Here is a 20,127-nt window from a genome sequence, read left to right as displayed (position 1 = left end):
ATGCAACATCATCACTTTGTGACATTCCCCCCTCTTGACATAATTGTAGTTGCCCTCGATTACACCTGCAAAAACAACCAAAGAACAAAAACTTTCTTCACTAGACACTGACTCTATGTACTCATGCACCAGACCAACCCAGCATTTCTACAAAGACATCAATCACTAATCAATTACATTTCTGTCGAGGGTCTCACATATAAATCATGATCATTGTAACCATTTAGCAATCACATCGAAACTGCGTTGATCTTTCATGGATGTCTTAATCTACTAAATCTTGTTACTACCAGATTCATATCCCCTCATTTCACATTTCAATCAAGCAAACCATGCCCATGATCATCCCCACAAGATAGTACATCCACATAGCATGCAATTCACAAAATTAGACACTTAGTTCATGCAAAAAACTTGTGTTTTCAATCATGAAATCTAGCCATCTCAATTTGTCTAGAATTCTTGATGCACCTAGATCACTATTCAGCCATCTCATCCTTCCAGAACTCTTGATGCACTCACAACAGTATCCAATCATCTCATCCAGATAGATATCTGTAGCGCCGATAGTGTGTCGTGCTCTCTACAATGGGTGCTCCTCAGTGCAATGTGCGTGACAATCTCACTCAAAACAGGCTGAAAACAGGAAACAATAGACAACGACTGAACTCACAAAGACACAACAGCAACAGTAGACCACAACAAATGACTCGACTATCTCAAAGACCTGATACAGACTCTGGCGTGGCAGCACACCCAGCTCCAGCCCAAGACTCTCAGGTACAATGGGGTGTCGAGGCTCAGATGTGCATGGATGGTGAAGACGTGCTCCGTGTATCGACTCACTCTAGATGACTCCGTAAAGATAATGCTAATGGCCCAAAACGACTACTCATATGTACAACCATAAAGAGCCATCAACGGCTCATAAATGACAGCACCAAAGTCTATCTCAACTGAGTGGTGGTGGTGACCTGGCCACGATGTCCACTACACCACCGTATCCCTGTCCAGCGAGTCCGTCTAGTGTGAACCGACCAACCAAAGACCAACTGTACTAACTGTCCTGTGAAAGTGACTATAGCCTACTACAGGTTGCCCGCCACAAGACCGCTCACCGTCTCGGTGAGAGGAAGTCTGAAAAACTGTGAACGAAAACTACTAGCTACTGCATATGTACAATGGTGAGCTCCTGAATCTGTCATCCAAGTCATCCAAGAGATAGAGTGGTGGCCACTGCTGCACCCGACGTATCAGCCTCTGGAGGTGGAGCCATCAAATCTATTGTGGAGCCCTGCTGTATGTGAGCTCTCCTGTCCGTAACTGGGCTCCCTGGGAAGAAGGGACCAGCCACCTGCTGCTGGGCAGATGGTAGCACCTGTCTTGTAGTGTACTAAGGACGTCGAGTAACACAGCCATGGCGATGTGCTCCAGCAATTCCGTCGCAGCAAGTCACACTCTGCATCTGCGGCAATGGTGACGACTGAAACCCCTGAGGAGGATACTATTGTTGTTGATTGTAGTACTGAACTGGAGTCTGTGAGTAAAGTCCCATAAATTGTTGAGAAGGACCCGTTGCTGCATGCTGCACTGGTGTACCTGCTCCAGTCCACCCATACCCCATACTCATCATCGTAGGCTGGGTAGGCTAGGTTGCCCTATTTTCATGTAAAAGCAATTTTCTAAATCCTTGTACTTGATTTTGAAGGTCACTAATCACTTGAGACTTTAACTTCAGGGCCTATTGGAGTGCGAAAATAGTGGCATCCCTATCGGCGATGGCGCTCTCAGCAACTCGCAGAGATCCCTCCATAGCTGCGTAAGTAGATGCGTGACGCTGGTGTGTGGCTGCTAATCGCTCTGCTCCAAGCTCAATGGTGGCAATGGATTGCTTAGACTCCTGCAATATATCCTCAGATAGCCGAAAAAATGATGTAGAGTCCGACCCTGTGGAAGGTCCTGTAGCAGTGTCAGGGTGAAGAGAGCTGGCAAGTGGTACAGTTGGTGGGACTGGTGTGGCAAGTGACACTGCTCGTGGTGGACTGGGAACATGCCTCTCTGTCGGAGTAGAGATGGTAGGAGTGGTTGCAGCAGGACTACGCATAGGAGAAGAAGCAACTCCCACTGGGACGTGGGAACTAGTTACTATGGTAGGGGTAAAAATAGCAGCAGTAGAGAGAGGAACACACTGTAGAAGCCACAGCTGTGACATGCATAGTGTGATCTGCAGCACCTGAACTTAGCATCGAATCAGTAGCGACACTATGCAAGGAACGTCGAACAGGTTGCTTCACTCGAAGCTGCTGGCTTTCCGAAACTGGCAGTGATACTAAAGATTCTATTGTGTCCTTCACTACCTTTGCCCTCTTTTTCTTTGGCTTCCCAGGGAGATCCATTGTCTGTTCAATATTTTTCCCTTTTGCCTTAGAGCTTTTACGCCGCATATCCGCATCCACATCCATAGGACTAACAGGTATGTTAATGACCCAGGCCAACATGGGAGCTGCAAAGCATTGAAAGCTAGATTGCACAGATTGCACCTGAGCTCTGAATCTTTTTGGCCGCGACTGTAAAGAGGTAAATAGAATTTGATGAAAGCCACACGGGATGGTGTGGATGAGGTAGTATAGGCCTTCGCAATGCGAGAATACAGTAGGCAAGTCACATCTGCCCTTGCCCTTGCCCTTGCTTACTTTAGTAGCTCTGACCAAAAAGTAGTACTTGAAAATGGCCCAAAGCTTTTTATTCCTTGCATAGTCAGCATGACTCGTACTAAGTAGCTCTTTGCATGCCTCGATGGTCACATCTTTAGAAAGTTGTGAATAGGTTCTCGTAGCCGGTTTTACTGCAGGAAAGGTTGTCATCCCCAAAGCATGACCAATGTGTGTAGTAGTCAGTGGGTGTCCTCTAACTTTGGGAAAAAAATTCATGCCCCATATCCATGGGAATATCAGAAGGCAGATCTGCCTCTGCTAATGCTGACAGACCTAGCGTATGTAGCTGATCTTTTGATAAGACTTCTCGAGGAGACGGATGAGGCTGCTGCAGATGGAAGTCCAAAGTGAACTTGGTTTGGGTTTTGGAAGAAGGAGGCCGAGGAATTTGATGACCCAGTACCTGCATGATGGTTTTCCTCTTCTTTTGATTTTTCGCAGCATCTTCATGTTCATCATCTTCCTCTTCCTCTTTGCTAGAAGACTCTGAGTCTGAGTCTGAGTCTGAGTCAGAGTCAAAGTCAGAAGTAGAGCCTGAGTCAGACGCTTTGTAATTCTCATCACTGTGATCAGTGGAGGACACATCTATGAGGCCATGGCTGGAGGTATCCACATCCTCTTCCTCTGCAGAACTATGGGATGTTTCAGTTGGCCTCTGTCGAGACAAGGCTTTCTTCTTCCTAGCTTGTTTGCTTGTACCAGCCATCGTGCAGTGTGAGATGTAACGCTCTCTGGCCAGTGTGCAAATGAACTCTACTCCCAGATCCCCAGATGTAGCGCTGCACTTGGAAAAAGCTTGATTATTTCGGGAAGAAGAGTCGGGTGGAGGACGAAGTTAAAATTAAACTCGGTAGGGGAGGCGAATATGCTGGGTAGGGTACGTCGAGTAGGGGCGAGGGTTATGTTGGATAGTGGCGAGGGGGAGTACGAGTAGGGTTGGTTAGGGGCGAGTAGGGGTTGGTGGGTAGGGACGAGGGCCAGAGAGGGTGGGTAGGGGCGAGGCCAGAGAGGGAGGGTAGGGGCGAGGTTTTGTAGGTAGGTAGGGGCGAGAGTGATGAGGGGTGGGTAGGGGCGACGGGGAGGGGAGTACGGGGAGGGTAGGGGGGAGGGAATGTTATGGGGTGGGTAGGGGCGAGGTTGGAGTAGGTAGGTAGGGGCGAGAGTGATGAGGGGGTGGGTAGGGGCGAGGGGGAGTAAGGGAAGGGTAGGGGCAAGGGCCAGAGAGAGTGGGTAGGGGCGAGGTTGGAGTAGGTGGGTAGGGGCGAGGGGAGTAAGAGGGTGGGTAGGGGCCACGGGGAGTAGGGGGTGGGTAGGGGCGAGGGGAGTAAGGGGGTGGGTAGGGTCGAGGGGGTGTAGGGGGTGGGTAGGGGCGAGGGAGTAAGAGGAGGGTAGGGGAGAGGAAAAAAGTGTGTAGGGGCGAGGGCGAGGGCGAGGGGAGGGGTTGGTTAGGACGGGGGTCAGATGCTTAGGCTCATCAGCAGTTCCCAGTAATCCAATGCTTAGGCTCATCAGCAGAAAGAGTTCGAAACTGAGCAGAAAGCGGCAACAACAAAAGGAAACTTTCTGGGTAGGCAGCACATATGGAGTTTTGGAATATTTAGGCCAGCAGTTGCAGCAGTAGCTTCAAGTTCTGTTCTCCAGAGATGCCTTGTGATACAATTGCAGTAACAGCAATTCGGAGTCGAAGGTAGAGAGAGAGAGAGAGAGAGAGAGAGAGAGAGAGAGAGGGGGGGGGGGGGGGGGAGAGAGAGTGTAGGACTTCCACACGGATAGAGACATAGTGTACAGAGAGGGAGTGGAAACATAGAGGAAGATATTAAGGAGCAGGAGCTTTGTTATGGAACTGTGATTGTGTGAGAAGCGACATTAGTGTGTGTAAGCACTTGTGAGAGAGATACGGTAAGGGACAGACAGAGAGAGATGCACCAGAGTAGTGCTAGGGACAATACCAAGAAAAATCCATATTCTATCCAATTAGAGTTGTACCTCGGACATTTTGAAGAAATTGACAAGGACAGAGAGAGAGTGCAGTAGAGAGAGAGTTGTAAGTTGTAAGGACTAGAGATAGAGATACTCAGGGGTACAGATAGACACGGATACAGAAACAGGAGGAAGACGATTATCCAATCTATGAGTGGATTCAACTAATTAAAAAGAAAAAGCTGGATTGTAGCTGGAGTCCAACCCGAATTATATCAATGAGATGAAATGAGATGAGAAGGAATTTGATGCACGCAGTAAAACAAGGAGAATTTTAACGATAACACGGATTACAACTGAGATGAGAACTTGACATAAGGTAAATCTGAGAAGAGGGAGAATGGAAAGCCGAAAAGAGCCGAGGATTGAGGACGGGACACAGAGGACGGGACAGTCTCATAAGGTTGTAGGTGGGAGTTATAACATAACCAAATTCTAAAGAGTCAGAGTCAGGCAAGTGAGTGATAGCACTTTATTCTTGATCCATTTACCAGTGGCAAAGGAACGCCTTCCAGAGTGACTAACTGGACAGCCCCCTGTGGCAAAATCTCCTGTACCCTGAATGGCCCTTGCCAGGTTGGGATCAATTTCTTAGCTTTCTTCAGATACTTAGCTTGATAGAGTAGCACCAGGGAACCCTGCGTTATTTTTGGCTTTCGGAGATGGCAATCATGCCACGCTTTGCGACAAAGTTGCTCCGCTTGGAGAGCATGTGAAGCGAACCTCCTGCTTTCTTCTAACATTGAGAGACGGGAAAGGTTTGCTGAAGCAATCCCCGTTGTGACACGAACACTTCCCACTCTTGCTAAACCTGAGTTGAACTCATATGGTGCAATTGCTTCTAGGCCGAAAGCTAGCTGGAATGGGGTGTAGTTAGTGGTTGCCTTGAAGGAGGTGCGATAAGCCCAAACTGTCCCGAGGATAGCCTGAGCCCAAGATGTTGGATGCAGGTGACAAGCTTTCTTGAGAAGCGCAATTAGCACTTTGTTAGTGCTTTCAGCCTGCCCATTTGCTCTAGGATAGTAAGAGCAAGACTTGCGATAAAAAATTTTGTAATTCGTGAGGAGTGTGGAGATCAGGTCGTTGACAAAATGACTACCTCGATCACTGGTGACTTCCAGAGGGCACCCAAACCTGCAAAAAATATTTTCATACAAAAATTTTGCAACAGTGGCGGCTGTACAGTCGATGGTAGCCACCACTTCGGCCCATTTTGTTGCATAATCTGTTGCTACCAAGAGATACTTACGATTACCTGGTTGAGCAGATGGAGTAACTGGACCAACAAAGTCCAAGCCCCATCTCTCAAAGGGCAACCACGCCATAGATACCTGCAGAGGGCGATTTGATTGCTTGCTAGGCTTGGGCGCACATCGCTGGGAGACATCACAAATCTTGACATGAGCAATAGCATCTCTAAATATATAGGGCCACCATAAGCCTGTCTGTAAGATTTTTTGCGCCGTGATGTGACCAGGGTAGTGGCCACCTGTACGACCACTGTGTGCATCCTCCAGAATGTGGTCTACTTCATGAGGGGAGACGCACCTGCGCAGCACACCATCTGGCCCAAATTTGTAGAGTTGTCCGCCAATCCAAGAAAACGGTCTGGACTTCAGCAAGAGTCTTCTTTTTTGCAAGGGAGAAGCATTCTCACGATATAGGCCAATAGAGAGCAGACGTAACACATCTCCATACCATTCTGGGGTTGTGTCCACCTTAAAAAGATGACTATCAGGAAAATCACCATCAACCCCAGTATTGGGCTCACCTGTGTGTATGCGAGAGAGATGGTCGGCCATGACGTGCCGCTTGCCTGGACTAAGAACTACTTCGAAGTCGAACTCCTGGAATATGAGTAGCCATCTCCACACTCTCCCTACAACTTGGGGTTTATTCAGAAGATAGCGTATTGCATGATGATCTGTGATGATAGTGAAATGAACCCCTAACAAGTAATGACGAAACTTTTGTAAAGAATACACCATAGCCAAACCTTCCCTTTCTGTGGTGCTGTAGTTGCGCTCTGCTTTGGCTAGCACGCGACTTGCATAGTGAACAGGGCGATCCAGGTTGTACTCTTTACTAGGCTGAGTCAGCACAGTCCCCCACAGCCAGTTGACTGGCATCCGTATGCACATGAAAAGAGAGAGACCGATCTAGAGCCACTAAAATAGGTGCTTCAGTGAGGCGCTTTTTGAGGTATTCAAATGCTTCAGCCTCAGGTTTTGACCATTTAAAGGGTACTGTAGCACTAGTGAGTCAGGTCAATGGTTGAGCCACCTGTGCATACATTCGTATGAACCTACGATGCTATCCTGTGTGGCCTACAAAGCTCTGAACACCTTTCGGATTGATAGGAGGTGGTAACTTCAAGATTGCCACGATCTTCTCTGGGTCTGGTGCTAAACCTTTGGCAGACACCACATGGCCTAGAAGTATGCCCTCAGTGACCAAAAAGTGACATTTGTTAGGATTGAGTTTTAGCCGTGCCTCTCTGCACCTAAGGAAGACAACAGAGAGCTGAGCGAGGTGTTCCTCTAGATTTTCCATTGGGGTTGAACATTGAGCACCTAAGAAGGTCGAAAAATCGTCCATGAAGATGCGAAGATGATCCGTAAGCACAGGACAAAAGATGAGATATACCGCCCGATTGAAAGAAGGTGGAGCGTTTTTCAACCCAAAAGACATTCTAGTGTAGATAAAAATACCCCAGGGAGTCACAAAAGCCGTTTTTAGTTGATCACCTGGATGGATGCCCAACTGTACAAAACATGCCCTGCTGTGGGAAAACCATCTGGAATAGTTACCTTATTCAGCGCGCGATAATCTACACACACCCGAATTTTATTGGACTGCTTCTTAGGCGCTATCACCATGGGTGATAACCACTCAGAGTGCTCCACAGGTACAATGATCCCTACCTCTTGCATTTTTTCGAGCTTTGACTTGACAGCCTCTGCATAGTTTGGGTTGAGCTTATAAGCTCGGCCTCTGACAGGCTTAGCTCCTTCAACCAGAGGGATTGTGTGGAGACCCAATTCTGGTGGGATCCCTTCCAAATCCTTGTAGGACCAAGCAAAAACATCCTTAAAAGAGTGAACAAAAGAAACTACCTGATCAAGTAATGCAGGATGCTCCCATAACCAAGCTGCTAAGAGGACGTGCTGAGGGTTGTCCGGGTCGCCCAGGTTGGCTTTTTTGACAGGGTCAGGAGGTGTAACTGTGGAGGGTACTTCAGAAGTTGAAAAATGAGCTGCCTTTGGAGCTTCGAGACATCATGTGCTGGCGTTTGATCGATTGGAAACTCCGCATACTCTTCTTGTAACCATCCTGGTGGAAGCTCATCAAAGGGTAAATCTTCAGACACAGACATAACAGAGTGCTTTTGAGTGGGCAGGGCATCCGACTTGGTAGATGTTAGAGGAAGGGGGGAAATCATTGGCGAGTTCATGCAGAGGAGATTTTTTCCCCCTTCAGTGATGTGTGATAGGTTCCCCGAGGCCGAGGGCTTCCATAGGAGGATCATCTGAATCATGAGAATTTGGGCTGACCCACTTACTTCTTCGACTGGTCCACTGTCTGCTGTAGGACTACTGTCTAGTGTAGGACTTGTGACATCTGTGTCCGCCTGAGGAGTTGGAAGAGAGAGTGTTACCGGCACATGTGAGTTTTGAATAGAGACCACATAGCATGGCATTGAGGCGGTAGCTTCCAACCACTGCAGCAGGTCTTCGTCAAACCCGTCAGGTGGGATAGGCTGCTCAGGGTCGGGGTTGGACTGTACTGACAATGAGCTGTGATGAACCACTGGATCCATACCTCCTTCGAACCGAATTGGTTGCATGGGGGAGCCAGGAGTATGTATCCACATGGCGTCGTTGCCTCAATCATGAAGTGCCTTAGTATGCCTCAACCATGGTCTACCAATCAACAAAGGAAATCCTCCCTCCACCTGAGGAAGACTGACCACCACAAAATCCAAGCTAAATGTGAAGTCTTGTATCATCAGAGGCACCTTCTCTACTATGCCCACAAGGTAGACTGTCCTCTGGTCTACCAATGTAACAATGAATGGAGCAAGGCGGGTAGGCTGCAGACCTAAGGCCAACATAGTAAATTCTAGCATCAGATTGATCCCAGATCCACCATCCACTATGACGCCTGAGAATTGATGCTCAAGAATAGACACAGTGAGACGAGAAATTTTGTAGTCGGTGAGGGGAGCAGCTGGATATGAAATCATGTAGGACTCCAAGGGCTGCACAGGTAGGTGCCCGCCACTAGGCCCTGCACCAGGGTACAGAGACTGGATGATGGAAAGGTGTCACTTCTAAAATTTGCATCAAGTCGAAGCATGTCGTACAGTGACACTTGCTGAAAAGTGTTTTTCAAGATAGACTCTGCTATGGGCTTGTTTCCTTTGATTAGATCTTGCTTTGGTATTTTAAGCTTCTGCAAGTCCTCTACTGCTTCGATGAAAGCACCATCAATATCTGATAGAAGCGAGGTAGGTTGACTCTTGACACTACCTGCTGGTTTGTCAGCTACTAATGGAGTTTGACTCATTTGTGTGACAGGAGATGGAAAGATTGGACCGCCAGGGAGGCTGAGGCCAAGAGCAGCTCTCTGTGCCCGTGTGAGCACACCAGCCGGCTCTTCCACTTGCTTCAACCCTGCTTGAGAGGCAACTACAAGAGAGGAAGGCAATGCCTGTGGAATGGAGCTTACTGAGATGAGGTTAAGCTTTGGAAATGTAAACTCCTGTTGGTTCTGGATTGTGCTTGCAGATATGGACGCTCGTTGTTTTGGGCAATCCGTACTATAGTGATCCTTAGCTTCAGGGCAATGTCGGCAAGGAGGAGACCCTTCTGGTAAGGGACATTTGCTCTAATAGTGTCCATACTCCCCGCACCTGTAGCACAAAATTGGCCTATTTGAGGGGCGAGGTGGTCTCGGCCCTTGCTGCATTGGACCGGATGCTGACATGTAGAAGCTTTGGGGAACTGAAGGAGTACTAGCATGATAAAAGCTGGTGGATGTAAAGTTGTTGTGCATACCTTGCATAGGAGGTGTTGTCAGCAGAGGTGGCATCGAGTTCTGATGGCTATATGGTGACACCATGTTTGATGCAGGTGCTAGCCCTTGTTGGAGAGAAGGACCTAGACTTTGTTGTATCTGCCGTAATCCCTTGATATAGTAGCAATCCTTGTCTTCATGCCCAGACTTCTCGCAGAAGTGGCAATAAGCCCGAAGGGGACAGTCCTGTGGAGGATGTCCTGGAGAGCGACACGAGCTGCACCATACCATAGCCTTAGTCTCCTGTTGAGACCGAAGCTCTTCTAGCTCTCTCTTGATTTGATCCAAAGCCTCAAGATGTGGGGGTTTCTCCTGGCGAAGAGAGATATTTTTCTCCTCTTGAAGGGCGCTTTGTAGTTTTAGGGCTTCAAGTTCTCTACGTAAAGAAGTCAATGGATCAGTAGAACTTTCCGAAAACACAGAGGGGGTCTCTATGTGAGGGGAGTTGTTGAACAGCTTCCTAGCCCCCTCTATCCTAGTAGCAGCTGCGATGAACTCCTCCAAAGTGGCGTCGGGTCGGAGACTCTCTCGGAGTTTTTGTTGAGAAGTTTTGGGAAGCGCCTTCTCTACCCACTTCTTAACCATGAATTCACCGGGTTGCTGAGGAAGCTTGGCAACCAGAGACTTCGTCTTAGTCATAAGCTCTGCAAAAGTCTCCTCTGGCTGGAGCACCATGTTGGCTAACTCATCCAACACCTTCTCCTGGTAGTCACCGGGCCTGAAAGCTGCACAGAACTGTTTCCTTAAGGCTGCCCAGGTTGCAAAATGGTTCTCTGCAAACTGGCTGTACCATTTGTCTGCAAAGCCATCCAAGGTGGATGGAAAGAGTACCAAATAAGCATCTTCCCTATTAAGACCACGACCCCTACAGAGAGATACAAACCTCCTTGCATGGTCGTCAGCATCTTCTGAAGAGAGTCCTTTGAATGTAGGGAACTTGATGTTTACCTTAGCCAAAATGCTAGCCAACGGCTCCATGCCTCCTTGCTGAGCCTGTTGCTCAGTAGCCTGCTGTAGCAGAATAGGAGAGAGCTTTACTGGAGAAGGTGATCTGGAAGATGTGGAACCAGATGAAGAAATGGGTTATGTATGTGGATGTATAGGTGATGAGGTTGATGGACTTCTACTAGGTACCAAAGCTCGTCTTCTGTTATAGTACTTCAAAGGGCTCAGTAGTGCCCTTTGACGCTCGACTGACCGCCTTGTATGTGTCATGCAGTGACCACCAATCCAACCAACCTTTGGGCAAGAAAACCTTGAATTGGTTGAAGACTGGTCTAGATTCTACTAGACCAGGCTAGTGACTAGACCAGGGGTGGACCATGGACGAGGAGGACTAGACAAGGGTCGAGAGGACTAGACCAGGAGGACTAGACCAAGACGAGAGATGACTAGGGCTGCTGGACCAGGGCGAGAGATGACTAGGGCGAAGAAGGACTAGAACAGTTGGACCAGGCGAGAGGTGAACAGTGCAAGGCAAGGGAGGCGAAGCTAGGCAAGGTAAGCAAAGCTAGATAGACCAACTAGCTTCAAGATTTGTACCTCACAGAGTGAGATTTCAGTTGAGGTCCCACCCTGATCGCCAAAATGAGAGCCCCTGTAGCGCCGATTGTCACGTGAAACATCCAACCCTATGTGTCCGTGGACAAGCTCCAGCATGACAAGGGTTCAATCAATCCAGTCAGTCTAGATTAGAAGTGATCCGGCACTTTCGTGAGTCTATTCGTAGACCGTGCATGCCCAGTCACTTAGCATAGATGAATATCCTCTGGTTGCACACAGCATGATCATCAGTATTCCCTTCAGAATCCATCAGATTCAATCAGGGGAATTTTCCAGTGCATTTAGCCTATTTTCACTCTTTTTGACATTTTTCACTTATTATTTTTAAGTGACTTCCCAACAAAAGTAGGTAGGGCAATTTTGCTAAGTTTGTATATAAGCAAACTAGAGTTAGCACTAAATGGCAGAAGAGGCAGGAGGAGCACATGCTCAACAGGCACCTTCTTAGCAGAACCCCCCAAGTGACTTAGCATTTTGGCTCCAACTGCAACAGCCTCGCGTTTTTGGACCAAATCAGTCAACGATTTGCACTTGCAGATTCCGGCGACAGCAGGACCTCATATCAGCCCTAGTGTTTTGCATTTGCAGAGCCACGACGACAGAAACACAGATTTTCAGCCCTAGCGTTTTTGCATCTGCTAGCAACCTCAACGTTTTGCAGATCTATCGCGACAGAATCAGCCATAGGACCAGCGTTTTAAGTTTTCAGCAGTTAGACCCGTAGATCAAGTCCCGAACCTCGCAGATCTCACCTTCCCACAGCAGTTCCTCGCCACACGGTCAGTTTCCGCAAGGTTTACAGTTTCAGCCCGGAAAACGCAGATTTCAGCATCTGCGTTTTCAGCACGTCGTCGTCGCATCGTCGTCATCGACATAGAGTTAGAATTCAGCAGATAGAAGATTTGCAGATTTCAGCCCATAGCGTTTTTGGACAGCAGTAGAAAGATTGCAGATTTCAGCCCTTAGGTCGACTTCATCATCACCGTCGTCATCATCGGCATAGTCCCAAGTTGCATCAGTCCATTGTATCCGCATTGTACCACTTTGTGCAATCAAAAGTAGACCACTCTCGCCGACGAGAGTGGGGCCTTCGGAGGAGGGTTTTACAACGTCTCTGGTGTCGTATCTCTCTTCTCTCTCTATCTCTCAGTCTCATACACTTGCACGCACAGTGTCCATTCACTTTGTTTGTGATCATTGCACTCTCTTATTAAGAACGGAAGGCTCTCCCTTCCATAAGAACAAAAGGAACCTTGAGCACAGTTCGGAGCATTCATCTTGAGCAAAGCGCAAACAATCATTCCGCTACACCTAACATTGGTATCAAAGCTTTGACAGTGTTCTGTATCACTCAAGGAAAGAACCACAAGAACCACAATTTTTTTTGCTTGTTGCGGTCACACGAACCCAAGTTCGCTTGGGCGTGTCGATTCCTAATCGTGTTTTTGAAGAGTGACAGGAGTCCCAAGAAAGAAGGGCTTGTCTAGCCTCCCCTTGTGCCTCTTTTCACTCATTAAGAGCGGACCGTGCACTTAGCGGCCGGCCAATCGACGTGAGGTGGGAAAAAGCAACCTTGGTGTGAGCGCAAGGCCGCCAAGGGGTGCGCCCGCGGAAAGGAGTAGAACTCGGGTGAAGAGAAGATCCTTCTCAAACACGAGTTGCAAGCGAAAGAAAACCTCAAGAACCTCAAGGACTTCAAGACCCTCAAGAACCCAAGACCCTCAAGAACCCAAGTTCCTCGTGAACTTAAGAGCCCAAGACCACAAGAACCCACAAGATGAAACCGGCCCGTAGGGCGGTAGACGTTGGCCTTCACCCGAAATTCTTTACTTTAGACACACACAGAGTACTTTGCAAAGGTGACCTGTAACGAGGATTAACACCTAAGTACACACATGGCTCAAGAGCTAGAATGCTCCGAGCAGACACCGACAACCTGTATTGGCACCCCTTTCGGTATTTCTTTATTCTTTAACAGAGGGAATAAAACCTGTGTTCTCCTACAAGCTGCCCCGCACAATCTAGGCTAAGAAACACCTGTTCTGGCCCGATTCCGGCAGCATAACTGTACTAGGACGCTTCACAGTCAGTATCCCCACGCAATAGGTGACTTTCCCGATGCATACGGACACTTCGCAAAACCTGGCGAGAATCTGCAGCACGCTGAATCCTCTGTTTTCTGCCCCGAAAATGCGCCAGTTCACCTGTACAGCGGTCCCCTTGAGTCTCCGAACCTCTTGGGGGTATTAGGGTCCGTTTAGGGCCGAAACCCTAAACCTGCAAAAATACACAGCAGGCTGTAATTCCCTGTTTTGGGCTCCGTTTCGCGTTCCGGTCGCATCTATAGCAAGACCTCGAGCTCCCGCACCTATAGGGCTACTTGCCCTTTGAATCGGACGAGATTTCTGGCGTGAAAGCTCTCCGAATTCACCTGTACCTACGGGGGATTAGCCGCTAGCTAATCCAGTACCTGTGCAAGACGCTCTTGCCTCGGCAATCGCGCATGAACCCACATAACTGTACATTGGTCAAATGAAAAGCCCACTAGTGGGGCATAACATACTGCTCGTAGGGGAGAGAGAGGGCAGTGCGTAGCGTGCAGGGCATCACTCCTGGCACCGCACTGTACATAAGAGGGAAAGGAAGCACTCCATAGCTCTTAACCTGTGACAGAATGCAAAAGAGGCCCTCTCCCAGCTTAAAATTCAGCGCCCATTTTTCCCTTGAGAGGCAAGTGCACAGAAATGTGCCACTTGGCGCATTTACAAGCATTTTCCCGTTTTGGGTTCGCCGCTTAAAAATATCCTGACCGGTTGCCCAGTTGACTTCGCGGCAGAGTTGTAAAATGTTCCCCTAGTCATACAGGAGGTAATGACGCGAACACATTTCTCGGCCCAAAATAGCAGTTCCCTAAATTTTAGGAGATGCTTCCGTTGGGCTCCCACTGGTCTTCTGACCATCTATCCTCATTGGGACCGCATCCAAAAATGCAATGTGGCCCAACTATAGAATACTTTCAGTTGGTAGTCACACCTTGACTTTAGGCCTTTATTGAGTTCACTTCCTAGTATCCACCAACTTGCTAAGTGCGACGGGGGGACCTATATGATCTTGCTCTGAGCCTAGACATCCTCTTACAATACGAATTCCAGTGCCGACCACTACTCATCTGCGGGTGAAACTACCGTTCACATTGGCCATGCAATGTACGACCGTTTGCTACTTCAAGAAGAGGGTCTCAAAAATAAAACAAAACCCCTTGGAAAGAAACCAACAACTAAAGTTAGCAGTTGCCACGTCCTCGTGACATACCCCCCTCTTGAAATCGCAAACGTCCTCGATTGCATACCATAAATACACGCCACTGATGATCTTGTGCTATTAACACTCTTTTATCATTGCATGTATCCGCAAGAAAGGTCATAACATATAGATACAAATGACTTAATGAGGCCTTCATACTTTTGTCATTTCCATCTATTACATTGAATTCATATGTACATTTGATGTACTAGCTCTATCATTAGCCCTCCTTTGCACACGTTGGGTTGGGGCATAAGTAGGCTGTAACCCAAAGGCTTCAAGGTAAAGCTGCAATACATTTGGTGACTCTGACAGTTCATGCTCTTCCATCCACTTTGCATCCATAGGCGGATAGTTCTTGAACTTCACCAAATAGCGTCTTGCAACTTGTCCTTTAACTTTTCTGTCCTTATGTGCCAAAACTTGCTCAGGTACCAAGATCTCATCAAGTTCCTCGACTTCTGGCATATCGTCTGGCACATCACCCACGAAGGGTCTTAGAAGACTCACGTGAAACGCATTATGAATCTTCGACGCCTCATGCAATTTCAACCTGTAAGCCACAGCACTGATCTTGTCAAGAACTTGAAAAGACCCATAGAAACGCATGCTGAGCTTAGGAAACAGCCGTTCCTTGCCCTTCATCTTCTTTAACCTTGTCTTTTCGAACCTTAACAGAACCCAATCATCAGGTGATAACAGCAATTCACGACGGTGACGATCAGCAGTCTTTTTCTGCTTTGCCTGAGTCTTCTCCAAGGCAATTTTAATCTTCTTATACATCTCATCCATGTTCTCAAAGATCTTGTCCTTTGTATGCAAAATGGGAGGAACCTTTTTGCCGCCTTCAACAATCTCAAAAGGTGCTTTGCCAATAGACGAATGCACCGTATTATTGTACGCATACTCAAGCATAGGCAAATATTGTTCCCACTTGCCCTTATTATCTGACACATAGCATTTTAGCAGATCTAAGACGGTAGAATTAGCCTCTTCTCACTGTCCATCAGTTTGTGAATGAAACAAAGACGAGAACTTGAGCATAGTGCCCATGTTCTCAAACAATCCTCTCCAAAACAAACTGGTCATGCGAGGATCACGATCACTGATAATCGATTGTGGCATACCATGGTACTTAAACACATTGTACATGAACAAGCGTGCCATCTGATCAGATTTTATCTTCTTCCTGACAGGGATAAAATGGGGTTGCTTGCTGAACCTGCAGATAATGGTCCATATACCATCACTCCCTGTTGGCGTCCTTGGAAGATCAAAGATAAAGTCCATAGCAATGCTTTCCCATGGCCTATCCGGAATCGGCAGTCGTTGTAACAACCCTGGTGCCTTTTGCCTGTCAAACTTGACCTTTTGGCAAACTATGCTCGCACAAAGGCATCCCCATCTCTCCTCAAGGTAGGCCAATAGAAGAATGTCTCTACCGCTTTAACTGTTGCATCAATGCCACGATGCCCTACATACAGTGGGACATGACTCTCTTCCATGACCTTATGTCGCAGTGGCCTAGTGACACAAAGTCTGGCATGCATCATCATAAAACCATCTCTGAGGAGGTAGTGCTCGTGATGTTGCCCCTCTTGTAACTGTTCAAAGATCCTTGCAAAATCTTCATCAGCAGTATATTGTTCCTTCATGTCATCTAACTCATGATGATAAGGAATTGACACAGCTGAAATTTGTGGCTTTCTTGATAATGCATCACCCACAAACATTCTTCTTGCCTTCCACATGCATAATCTGGAAGTGGAACATGGAAAGAATGTTTGCGCATCGCATATGCTTTTCGAATAACTTGGACTGTGTCAAGAAGTATCGCAAGGTCTGATGATCTGTTTGGACAACAAAATCAGCACCTAAGAGGTAGTGCTTCCAACTAGAAAGCGCATGAATCACGGCCAAGAGCTCTTTCTCATAGACTTCAAGCAAAACCGACATAAACCAAAAACTAGTTCTATCACAGTCTTGGAACAGATACTAACTTTCCAAGACAGGAAAGAGAAAGATAAAGTGAACGGTGGATCTTAAGTAAGAACCATCCGGTATTGAAAGCAAAATGAATGGAGGAGGAGGACCTAGCAAATACTCCTAAGATTTGGACCTTTACCTCAACGCTTTTGGTCTAGCAGTGGCTATTCCAAGAGTTCCCACAGATCAACGGGTTGAATCTGGTGCAGGCGGGATTGCACAAAAGGGGAGTTACTCCACTGCTTTGTCACAGATTACCTCGATGGAATAAAGTCACTGATTTCCCTTTGGGTTTCAGAAATACTGATGGGCTGATAGTATTCTGTTGAATGACTTAATGTGCTTTGACTTGGGATCCCCGAAAATGATTTCTCGCACACAAGAGTGCTTGAGGCAATTGACAACTTGCACACGACAATGCTTGAGTCGAAAATCTCTATAGACATGGTCGCAATATGGGATTAGTTAATCCGACATCAGTGAGGTCCGGTGCGGATCTAGATGCGATTACTAAATATATTGCTGGCAATCATAGTCTAAGATTTGGAATGATTCTATGTGATGTGAATGTGAATGTGATGTGATATGACTGTCGTCTTTGTACAAGTGTTGGAATGGTGTCGTCTAGTGCATCGGTACTTAGAGTCAGTGTTTGTTGAAAAGGTTTATGGCCTTTGTCCTCAGGCGTAATTGAGGGCGATTACAATTCTTCCAAGACGGGGGTATGTCACAAAGTGATAACGTGGCATGACCACCAAACAAAAAGAGAGCCAACTCTTGAATAAAAGGGTAGATGAAGATTTACCATTTTAAAGAAGCCTATCTGAAAGGCCTATTTTCAAAGATTTTAAAGCTTGCAAGTTGTACCAACTTATGGTACCCTTGCCGAGGGCAATCTCTCTCTCTCTCTCTCTCTCTCTCTCTCTCTCAAGCCTTCTTGCTTCTTCTTTTTTTTTTTTGAATCTTCGATTGATATTGTCAAGCAAGGATATTAAAGCATGGCGAGAGAGAGAGAGAACTCACGATGCACGCAGAGACACAATTCAAAAGACACTATTTGCAGGTGAAAGAAGCACTCACATCTTCCTGGGTCCAACATCTTCAATGTAAGGTTGCTTGGTGAAGTTGATGACGGACAGGCGCTGCTGGTTTGGGGGCGCAGCTGCCCCACCTGCGCCCATCTCTTCACCGCTCCCCCCGCGTCAGTATCGAGAGAGAGCAGCTGAAAGGAATGCGTTAATTGATGAGTGTCAAATTGTCCGAGCGGGCACACTAGGCCTAAGGTTTACTTTGCCCAAATTCAGGTTGTCGGCAAACCACCTTAGACCCAAACGAAAAGCGCAGGCATAATCCATTCATCGAAAATGAAGGACTTCTTTTCCGACCCACCGCCTACACGGGTGGCAGGACCACCCCCAAACCTGGTAAGATTTCATACGCTTTTCAGCAGGGAGCAGCGTTTGATCACACGACCAGACCATTCGCAGTCAATGATTTCAATCTGCAAATTTGAAATATAATCGTCGTTCTGCGTTGTGTGAATAGCAGCTATGGGGGCAAATGTAACGAATTGGTAAATATATAGACTATATTTCTTTTAGATATACTCGAGCACAGGTGCATGCCTCGAGGTAGCCACAACACGATGCAATTCAATTGGCTATCTAGAGAAACGACGCCTAAACTTTGGATGGCTTCCCTAGTCTGAAATATGGTAAGTCTTTTGTTACAAACAACCTGTTTTTTATAATTTTGACTTGAGTGGGGTGTGTAAGTCCTTCCTGCCCATTTTACACACACATAATGGTGGGCGCCTAAGTCTGTAGTCATCCATATTGAGCGCTTCCATGATCCATACGCTAGTGCTACGGATACGTTGCTTACCATTTTTGAGCATACCACTCTTTGAGCAATTGACAAATCCAAAACATCTAATAACTCTCTTCATCAAAACATGTTTTGTCTTCTTAGAAATCCAATTATATTTCCATGATCTTTGAATTTTCTTGGCAGGGTGCATGACAGGCACACGCTATCATCTTGGTATCCAAGACATCAGAAATGTTCTCTTATTTTGTTACGTCCAATTGACAACTTCTAATTTTTGTATCACATATAGGAACATCAATATATCCAATACATTCCACAAATGACTCTACTTTTGCCTTTTTAGATCGAGTAAAATTCTCACAATAGTAGGAAGAGCTACTCAAATCCTAGACCATGTTGTTCGGGTTTGAACCTCCAGCTATGGAAAACCTCTCTTACCTTGGGAAGAATCATGTGGCAGCATATATGCACCATGTAAAGCCATGCATCTTAATACCCCTAGGATTCATGGTCCATACTATGATGTAATATCCCATGATGTCACTTCTCTCTATGGTTATGTAAGATGCTCTTTCTATTTAATTTTCTTATTTCCACCATGACCTACAACTAGTGTTAGATATTAACAATGATCAACATTTTATAATCACTCTTGATCCTAATTAGCTCTCTAAACACTTTTCTTCTAGCTTAGTCTACACATTAATCCTTTGAATAATTGATGGTCCAATTTGGGATGTATTCTTGGGAACACCTCAAGCCATACCCCCTTGATTAAGCATTTGACTTGTGTGTGTGTGTGTGTGTGTGTGTGTGTGTGTGTGTGTGTGTGTGTGTGTGTGTGTCAATAACAATATAACATATACACCAAAGAATCCTTTCAGATTACAAAAGACACTAGAAATGTCAATGAAAGGAGGTAGAATTCCCATTCATAGTACAAAACATTCTTTATACACAAGTGCTGAAATCAAGAGCCAGAAGATATAATAGTCCGCATCTTTTAGCCAAGGAATTTTGAAAACCATAATTGAGAAGGTAACCCTCACCTGCACCCATGGAAACAACACAACATTTAGTTAGCATTGGTCTTGTATGCAAGTGATGCATGGGTATCCCACTTGTTATAGATGTCACCCAACTAGATTGCTTTCAAAGATAAATAATAAAAACGGTCAAGCTAATCATATATTCAAAGATGAAATCATTTACAAAGGGAAAACCATATGAAGCCCCTTGTGCTTTACAAGTTCTCATGAGATAAAGTTCAGCAGACAAGAAGCTATTCAAGTGCCTCTACCGGCATATGCATGAGGAATACTCACAACCATCAAACAGTTCGGACAGTAGTCCATTTCAATGCCAAAATTCACCTAAGAATGAGTTAGAGCAGCCAACTCCACAATAGTTTGCTTATCCTTGCCCTTTGCCATAGATCCGACACTTAACATACCCCTTTGCAAGTAAAATCCTCACAGTCCTAATGTACGGACACTTCTCCCAAATACGCACACCACCAATGCTAAGTGAGCATGTAAAGCTCACCTTTTTATAGGGTTTGGAACAAGTGGCCACCTTCCTTCTTAGCCATATGACGGGCCCGGCTTTAAGAGGGGGATGGTGTAGCAGCACCGCTTTGTACACACACACACACACACACACACAGCACTTA

The 20,127-nt window shown here is 46.5% G+C and overlaps 1 protein-coding gene across 1 annotated transcript in view; it reads right to left on the bottom strand.

The window, feature by feature from the left end:
• The window catches only part of NRPC1 (nuclear RNA polymerase C1), an 82,644-nt gene extending 64,469 nt beyond the window's left edge, over positions 1–18,175 (bottom strand). The window contains exon 1 of the mRNA XM_086530108.1: positions 17,706–18,175. Within this exon, the coding sequence (XP_086386234.1) occupies positions 17,706–17,806 (101 nt within the window). The 5' untranslated portion in view covers positions 17,807–18,175. The remainder of the gene's footprint in view (positions 1–17,705) is intronic.
• Positions 18,176–20,127: the final 1,952 nt, after the last annotated feature.

The sequence above is a fragment of the Adiantum capillus-veneris genome, chromosome 15 (assembly GCF_014529385.1).
Source record: "Adiantum capillus-veneris isolate H3 chromosome 15, ASM1452938v2, whole genome shotgun sequence".
Classification (NCBI taxonomy): domain Eukaryota; kingdom Viridiplantae; phylum Streptophyta; class Polypodiopsida; order Polypodiales; family Pteridaceae; genus Adiantum; species Adiantum capillus-veneris.
The sequence above is the reverse complement of the archived record's forward strand: the minus strand, read 5'-3'. Positions and strand labels throughout refer to the sequence as shown.